The following is a 9,213-nucleotide window of genomic DNA, read 5'->3' on the forward strand; positions in this document are numbered from 1 at the left end:
TGTGTGTGTGTGTGTGTGTGTGTGTGTGTGTGTGTGTATGAAACTGAAGACGCCATTCAACACATGAACAGCTCGCCTAAGTCTTAATTGTACCTCTTCATTTGCTTGTTCTATTGTTTTGCCTGTCGCTATTTGCCAGTGGATCAAGGTATCCTTTTGTGTTGAAACCCATGTCCATTAAGTGAGTATAATACTCTTGTTGTTTGTTTGTTTGTTTTGTTGTTGTTGTTGTTTAATGTTCTTTCATTTTTGCCGATTGTCAACCTTTTTTCGGTTATTGAAAATGGTGCTGCTTTGAGTTTATGGAGGTTTTGTTTGAAAATGCTTAATACTTGAGCGTATTTTTGCATCTGTGGACTGATCCAAACGAGAACTCGGGAGTGTTTTCCCCTTAATTGTACGTCATTTCCTACACATGGTGAGACGAGGAGATATCGAAAGCGTGCAAAATGTCTCGACTTTTTGTGTCAAATTTGCCGAAGAATGTAAGTATATTGGTTACTTGGTAATATCCTATTTTAGTGACCGGTTTATGGTTATTGTTTTAAGTCTTTTCCCTCCAGTGTCTTTTTGATTTTCAAATATCAATTCTGGTGTTGTCTGAAGTGTTATACTCTTGTCTTCGTCTCACGCTGTTAATTGTCATTAGCTTCCCATGTACCAGACAATTTCCTTGGTCAGCCAATTCCATGAAGGCATGCAGGCTCGAGTCCACGACAATGGCGAAACATCTGCTCCTTTTCCTGTCACAAATGGTGTCAAGCAAGGCTGCGTCCTGGCTCCAACGCTGTTCAGCCTCATGTTCTCTGCAATGCTTACTGATGCCTTCAGAGATGGCGATGTTGGAATCGGCCTAAAGTACCGAACAGATGGCAAGCTGTTTAACCTCAGAAGGCTTCAAGCAAAAACGAAGGTCATGACAGACATCATCAGAGACTTTTTGTTTGCTGATGATTGTGCCCTCAACGCTGGATCTGAAGCTGACATGCAACTCAGCGTCGACAAGTTTGCCACTGCCAGCAGGAACTTCGGCCTTACCATCAGCACGAGGAAAACTGAAGTTCTCCATCAGCCAGCCCCAGGGAAACCCTACGTTGAGCCCAACATCACAGTCAACGATCAGAGACTCAGTGCGGTGGAGCGGTTCACATACCTTGGCAGCACACTGTCACGAAATGCGACCATCGATGATGAAGTGAACGTCAGGATTGCAAGAGCAAGCGCAACTTTTGGTAGACTCAATGCAAATGTCTGGAACAGAAGAGGCATTAGTCTTGAGACCAAGCTAAAGGTCTACAGAACAGTAGTTCTCCCCACACTACTGTACGCTTGTGAAACTTGGACAGTGTACTAACGACATGCCAAGAAGCTGAACCACTTCCACACAACATGCCTCAGGAAGCTACTGAACATCAAGTGGCAAGACAGGACCCCAGACACAGAGGTGCTTACAAAAGCCACCCTTCCCAGCATCTTCACCATCCTGATGCAGTCCCAGCTTCGCTGGGCTGGACACGTGGCGCGCATGCCAGACCATCGGCTGCCCAAAAGGCTCTTCTATGGCGAGCTGCAACAAGGGAAGAGATCACACAGAGGTCAGAAGAAGCGCTTCAGAGATACTCTGAAAGTCTCTCTGAAAATGTTTAATATCAACCCTGACTCCTGGGAGGAATCTGCAGTGGACCGTGACAAATGGCACGCTGCTGTGCACAAAGGCGCCAAGTTGTGCGAGGCCAACAGGACTGCTGCAGCTGTTCAGAAGAGGCAGGCCAGAAAGTCACGGGCAAACAAGCTCCCTGACAGTGATATGCCTGTCTTTGTCTGCCCCAACTGTCAGTGAACATTTCGTGCGCAGATTGGACTATTCAGCCATCTGCGCATTCACAGATAGATTCATGAGCATCCTGGTTATCATCAATCTCGATGGACACACCACCACCACCACCAGACAATCTGTGTACATTGTGTGTCTAACTGTGCTCATCACACAAACAAACACACCACAAAGACAGGTAGCAATCAGAGCATTAAGTTCTATCTTCAGAGCCATTACTTGTTCATGTTGCAGATCCCTGTGATGGACTCAATATCCTCCCATTTTGTACAGTTAAGTGTTAACTCAAGTCGTACCAACGTAGTAAGGCTTGGACGTTTGTTTTTTGTTGTTTTTGTTTTTTTTGTTTTTTTTTTATAAATACAGAACATACAATAATATATGCAATTGTTATATGATATGTACATAATAAAATTATTTCCAGAAGTAATCATGCTGGTATTATCATGCAGAAAAATGTGTCAAATATTACTTTAGAATGAATAACTTTAAAAACTGATGAACTGTTCAGCAGTTAATCTGCTTTACTTTTAGTCTAGACAGTGTGTCATTGCCAGCCTCAGCAGTGTTCTGTAGCAGTTCAGATACCATGCCTGCCTTTCCCTCCCCATTTCATTCCTACTTCCTCCTCCTTTTGATGTTGTGTCTCTCAGTTTGAACTTTGATGCTGTGTTATCCTTGTACATATAATGTATATATATTCATGCATTGAGTATGACCACATTTACTTGTATATCCGTTTGTTTGTCTCCTAGAACAATGGCAGGTATGTAAGTCGGCCAGTGTGTTTGTATCTCAACCGTTGGAAAAAAAACAACACAGTCATTCATTCATTACCTCAGGACATTGAGTCCTTCCCAGCATGTACCCTTCCTCTGCCTCAGAGCAGAAGTGTGTTTACTTAGTATTTTGTTTCTTTTTTTGTTGTTGTTGGTGTCTGTTAAAGTATTAATACTTATGTGGTTTGTGTCATGTCTGCCTCCAAGCCAGTCTCAGGAAATATTCAACATTACCATAAATAGACTGTATCCCCCTTGCTTCCCTTTTTGGTTTTATCTCCTTCTGCATATGCATGTGTGTGTGAGAGAGAGACAGACAGAGAGAGAGAGAGTGTTTGTGTGTGTGTGTGTGTGCGTGTGTTTGTGTGTGTGTGTGCATGCATACATCAGTGTATGTGTGTGTAAAAAGATGTCACTCGATAGGTGGCATTGCATGAGTGGCAACACGGTACCAATCTCAGTGTGCATCAAATTGTGTAAAGTTCTGTTTTTTCCTTGACTTCACTGCGTTTTGATGATCAAGTGCTGAGGTTCAGTTCTGAATTTGCAGACTACGGAGAAGCAACTCCGAGATCTGTTTGGCCAGAAGGGCACAGTAACAGACTGCTCACTGAAGTACACAGCCGATGGCAAGTTCCGGAGGTTTGCCTTCGTCGGCTTCAGTGCTGAGGAGGAGGCGAAGTCAGCGCAGAAGTACTTCGACAAAACCTACATGAACACATCCAGGATAAAGGTGAATTGTGGTGTTGGATGCAAAATTTCACACTTAATTAAGACTAAAGACTCAAGATATACATGTACAGAGGAAGACAAACTTGTAATGATGTAAGCACACGCACAGACAGACACAGACACACACACACACACTCACACACACACACACACACACACACACACACACACACACAAAACAAAACAAAAAACCCCCACAAAAATCCATCACAAATGTACATGCACAAATATCTTGATGTTATTTATATTGTAACACACACACACACACACACACACACGCACACACACACAAAGGAAAAGTCATTCTGCAATGGTTTGGAAATGTCTTTGGTGAATGTTCACAAATATTTTCTTCACACATTTTTAAGTTTCATCATTGCTTTGTAAAGATCTCACTAGTACTGGCAATAGGCAAAACATGCTTTGTCATGCTTTATGCTAAAAAATGTATTTTCTTCAACTCTTCATTCATTCATCAGTACGACACTTGTGACAACTGATCCCATTCTTAATTGATCCAGGTGGACATTGCCGTTGACCTCGGCAGCTCACGGCCCAGACCCTGGGGCAAGCTTTCCAAGGCTCAGGTGGCAGAACAAACAGAGACAGCAAAGACAGAGAAAGAGAGGAAGGCAGAAGGAAAGAAAAAGAAAAAGGAGGAAAAAGAAGCTGCTTTGCTGGGAGAGGTGGGTCACGGGATGGTGCGACAGCAGCCCTGTCTTGAATCTGCACAGTGTTCAATATCAGTTTGTAACTATCGTGGAGAAAATTCCCTGTTGAGGAGTCTCACTGTGTTATAATAACAAACAACGTTTATTTTGGTGAACAAATGAAATTTCTGATGCGGAATGTGTTTTATGAGCAAAGAAGACTTCTGTTGTGGGATGTATTATTAAAACAAAGAAAATCCATGTCTAAAATTTTTTTTATTGTTGTGCAATGTATGATATGAACTGTTGAAATTTATGTCAACTAGTGTCTTATGTAATCGAGCAAAATTTCTAGTGAAGTGTGTGTTATGTGAACAGAGAAAACTTTGAATGAGGAGTTTATTATGTCAAAGAAGAAACTTTCAGTCAAGGAGTGTATCAGCTCATGTATGATATCAGCAAAGAACTTCAAAGAAAATTTCTGTGGAGAAGTGTATTACGTGAACAAAGAAAATTGTCTGTCAAGGAGTATGTTGATTGAACAAAGAAGATTTCCATTGGAAGATATACAGGTGTATTTCATTGAGTCGATTGACTGCCAAAGATTTTTCTACAGAATTTTTGTAGGGATAATTCTTTTGTTGCTGTTTTATGTGCACTAATTGCATGCTGCACGTCAGATCTGGATTTATTGTATCATCTGAAAGACTAGCACGCAGACCACAACTCATTGTGACTCATGGTCCAGTGGAGGGTGAAGTTAAAATGCTGGTCTGTGTACTGGACTCAAACTGGTGGACATTTTGTTTCCTGGTTGTGTGCGTTACCACTAGGCCTCCGCTCCACATTGGAGACTTTGGCTTTGACTGTGGTGATGACATTGTGCGCAATGTGCATCATGTCAGATATAATAGAATGTTGTGTCAAATGGAGGGTATACACTATTTGCGCAGATGTTGAGCTTCCATGTTTTTTTTGTTTTGTTTTTTATCAGGCAGTTTCTGCTTTTTTGTTTTTTTCTGTGTTCCTCTTATTGACCTTTCTGCAAGCTGACAGGTGGTGGTAAGCAGCAACAGGTTGAAGTTGTGTCCCATTGTCTTAACATGAGTGAAACACTAACACTTCCTATTGGCCTTTGAATAATCCTCTCACCCTCTTTGCCTCACTTATTTTCCAGACCTAACACACATCGTTGTTGAACTGGATTTTTAGTGTGACATATTTTTATTTACTGCTCCCCACGCTGAACGCTTTCTGTGTGCTCTTTGCAGCTGCGAGAAGATCCAGAGTTCAAGGAATACATGGCTGTGTACTCCGCCAGCAAACGAACAGCCTGGGACAACGACGCCGATGTGAAGAAGGATGAGACGACTGGCGGCGATGACAAAGACAGTGATGACGAGACTGAGGAGGAGGAAGAGAAGAAGGAGAAAGAGGAGGCAGCAGCGAGCGACGAAGAGTCTGGGAAGAAGCAGTCTGACGGTGTGATGGACAAAGGTTTGTGGAAGATGCAGTCATGGCTTCTGATACGTCGAAATTCTTGGTCACCCCAGAGATATTTTTGCTGTAATTCCACGATGCTAAACTGACATTGTCAGTGGTCCCACAGACTTTTTTTTGCCATTTTTCGAAGGGTTCATGACTACCTTTAGAGGTCACTCTAATGCTTCACATTTCTGATGAAATCTGCATTGCTACACACATACAAAGGTAGGCATATCTACTAGTCATAATCGTACGGATTTCTCTGCTTGGAAGTTTGTTTTGTTTGGAAGCAGATGATTGTACAAAAAAAGAATGATTTGATTTAGAACATTTTTGTGTAATGCTGCATGCTCTACAGTTCCATTTTCATGCATCTGTCAATCTTTCAAACTAGTTTTGAAGTGGTTGAATATTGCACTAGAGTAACTGATCAGATGTTATGTATTGTACTTTGCCTTGGTATTTATTCGCGAAGGTTCGCTCATACACATGGATGCACATGAATACTCTATGCTCATTCACAAATCAAAACATGCATGTATACGAACATGCATGTGCGCATTCACACACACACACACACACACACACACACACACACATGCACTTAGTGCAACTGCAATTAATATTATTTCAGTTTTGTTTGTAAGACAGAAACCTCATCCTAAGAATTTAGTAACGCAAATTGATCTTCATTTTGAATGTACTGACCGTGCAGGGCTTTCCCTTCAAAATTTGAGAGCCTGCTTTTCTGTGCATTTATCAAACTGAGAGACTTATTGCATGTGACAGTGTGTTTCTGTGTTTGTGCAGCTACACATGTATATATATATATAGATAATTTGTGTTTTTTTGCAGGTGAAGAAAAAGGGAGTAAAATATCAGATCTTGATGTAAGTACTTTGTGTTCAAGTGGTTTTTCAGTTTTTACATATGTGTGTGTGGGTGTGTGTGTGTGTGTGGGTGGGTGTGGGGGGATGGGTGTGGGTGTGTGTGTGTGGCTGTGGGGGTTGGGGTTGGTATTGTGTGGGGGTGGGTGTGTGTGTGTGCGTGTGAATGTGCTTCTGTGTTCTGAATGGCTATGATGTGCACATATATTGATGTGAATGATTTGTTTTGAAAATTGTGTATGATCATCACAAGCGTAAGTGCCGGAACTTAGACAAAAAGCAAATTCAGTATGTGTAGAAAAGCAGTACAGAAAATAATTGTTCTTAAAGTAGAGAAATATATCAAAACCACACCAATGAAAATTAATGGATACATATATATTAGATACAGCTCTATATATTTTGCTCAAGGTACCTTATTTTAGTTGTCGGTTTGTTGGGGTTTTTTCAAATGCTGGCCATAGTGTTACTACTTATATTCCTCAAATTCATACTCAGATCAATCCTAAAATGTTCATCATTCATTTTTCTACCTGAGACCAAACTTAAGATTTATATTTTATTTTTTTTAAATATGGTCTATCTTTTTGCTACGACCTTGAAAAACAAAAGCAGAGGAGTATATCAAAACGACAATAATGAAAATTAATGGATACATATATATTAGATACAGCTCTATATATTTTGCTCAAGGTACCTTATTTTAGTTGTTGGTTTGTTGTTGTTTTTTTCAAATGCTGGCCATAGTGTTACTACTTATATTCATCAAATTCATTCTCAGATCAATCCTAAAATGTTCATCATTCATTTTTCTACCTGACACCAAACTTAAAATTTAGAAAAAAAGAGAATATGGTCTCTCTTTGTTGCTACGACCTTGTAAAACAAAATAGAACAACTAAAAAGTCGTTTTCTTTCAGTTCCTAAAATCCAAGATGGCAGAGTCTACCCTGTTGTCGTCGGATGAGGATGAAGAGAACGATGACGGCAATGTTTCTCAAGCAGCCACCTCGCCCTCAAAGGAGGCAGCCAAGAAAAAGGAAAAGAAGAAAGAGGGGAGAGACTCGCTGGAGAAGAAAATCGAAGTGGAAAAGGTAAAGCAGACACCTGTTGTGTTTCAGATTAGTAACACAGTCAGAGGTGGGGTTTTTTTTTTAGAGAGTTGTATTAAGCTTGTCAGAGATTCTCATTTTATCTTTTTATTTTTTTATTATCATTTTTTTAGATTTATATTGTATAGTGTCAGAGATTTCTTTTCAGAGAGGTATATATAGTAATGTGCCAAATTTCTTTGAAGAGAGTTGTGATGTCTCAGAGTTTTCTCTTCACAGACTTATTTCAACGATTTCTTTTTAGTGTTTTGTAATTTGGTGAGATGTCTCTTTTCACAGACTTTTGATATGTTAGAGTTGTTTTAGTGGATTTTTTCTTTGAATGTCTCAGAAATTTCTTTTTAGAGACTTGTATAATATATCAGATATTACTTTTTAGAAATTTGTAATGTGTCAGAAATTTCTTTTTTGAGATCTATACTCTCTCTCTCTCTCTCTCTCTCTCTCTCTCTCTCTCTCTCACTCACTCACTCACTCTCTCTTTTTTTCTCTGTCTTTTTCACTGTTATGAAAAAAAAGAAAAAGAAACTCAGAAGATGATGAAAAAAAAGCAATATCCATTTATCCAGCATGGCAGATATAATTTTTCACACACACACACACACACACACACACACACTCACAAAGATGAAACCTTTACATATGATAACATGCACTGATCATTCCCTGCTAAGAATTAAACTGTCCAAACTCTGGCTTACAGTAAAGTGATAAATATTATGTTGGTTGTTACCAAATGGTTGTGATGGCAGATGTAATCAGTTTGTGATCTGGATGATATTATGTTGGTTGTTACTGAATGGCTGTGATGGCAGATGTAATCAGTTTGTGATCTGGATGATATTATGTTGGTTGTTACCGAATAGTTGTGATGGCAGATGTAATCAGTTTGTGATCTGGATGATATTATGTTGGTTGTTACTGAATGGCTGTGATGGCAGATGTAATCAGTTTGTGATCTGGATGATATTATGTTGGTTGTTACCGAATGGTTGTGATGGCAGATGTAATCAGTTTGTGATCTGATTTGAGGCGATGTTTTCTTGGCTGTTAAACAGGTACCCAGGCAGAGGTTATGCATCAAAATGAAAGGACTGAAAGCCAATGTGAAAGAGGTAAGCTTTCTGGGTTGGTTTTTTTTTCTATTTTTTCCTCGTCAGCTTTTTATATTTGTACCTGTTTATTTCAGTTCGTCCTGTGCTCAGTTCTGTTTTAACTGATAATTTCTGACGTTTGGTGAAATCCTTTTAACGACACATACTTTACCATGACCCACTAGTGGTTATCGGCCGTGGCTACTTTCGTTTTCTCCACATATGCGGATAGTACTTAGCACAGGACAGGAATCGGACTCCCTGCCGGAGTCTGTAAATGTGGGTCACGGTAAGTATGTTAGATAAACGTAATTTTCAGGAAAAAAAAATCCTTTTTATGGTGTTGTTTCGATTGACCTCTGAACGTTATATCATGTTCTTTGACTGGTTCTAAGAACTGATGAGTGATCAGCCCTGAAAATGCCCCTTGTGGTCAGCTGGGCTGTAAACAAGATGATTAGTTTTGATTTTAGCCTTCTGGTGTGTTCGCTTAAAATGAATTGAAATAAATGGATTACTGAAATTTTCATATATATATATATATATGTTCCCTGGTTTATGAAAAAATACTATTTTATCTGTATTTTGTCACTGTTGCAGAGCGTCATCAGGGAGTTTTTTAAGCCTGTGAAAGTGAAGG

General features: G+C 39.8%; 1 protein-coding gene across 2 annotated transcripts in view; it reads left to right on the plus strand.

Moving 5' to 3' along the window:
- The first annotated feature begins 412 nt into the window (after positions 1–412).
- LOC143288134 (putative RNA-binding protein 19) overlaps positions 413–9,213 on the plus strand; it is a 43,089-nt gene continuing 34,288 nt past the window's right edge. For both annotated transcript variants that reach the window (XM_076596424.1, XM_076596426.1), the window contains exons 1-8: positions 413–485; positions 3,164–3,346; positions 3,867–4,031; positions 5,267–5,492; positions 6,336–6,370; positions 7,288–7,461; positions 8,538–8,594; positions 9,174–9,213. The exon at positions 9,174–9,213 is cut by the window's right edge and continues 36 nt beyond it. In XM_076596424.1, coding sequence (XP_076452539.1) covers positions 450–485; positions 3,164–3,346; positions 3,867–4,031; positions 5,267–5,492; positions 6,336–6,370; positions 7,288–7,461; positions 8,538–8,594; positions 9,174–9,213 — 916 coding nt within the window. In that variant the 5' untranslated portion in view covers positions 413–449. The remainder of the gene's footprint in view (positions 486–3,163; positions 3,347–3,866; positions 4,032–5,266; positions 5,493–6,335; positions 6,371–7,287; positions 7,462–8,537; positions 8,595–9,173) is intronic.

The sequence above is a fragment of the Babylonia areolata genome, chromosome 12 (genome assembly GCF_041734735.1).
Source record: "Babylonia areolata isolate BAREFJ2019XMU chromosome 12, ASM4173473v1, whole genome shotgun sequence".
In the NCBI taxonomy this organism is placed as follows: Eukaryota; Metazoa; Mollusca; class Gastropoda; order Neogastropoda; family Buccinidae; genus Babylonia; species Babylonia areolata.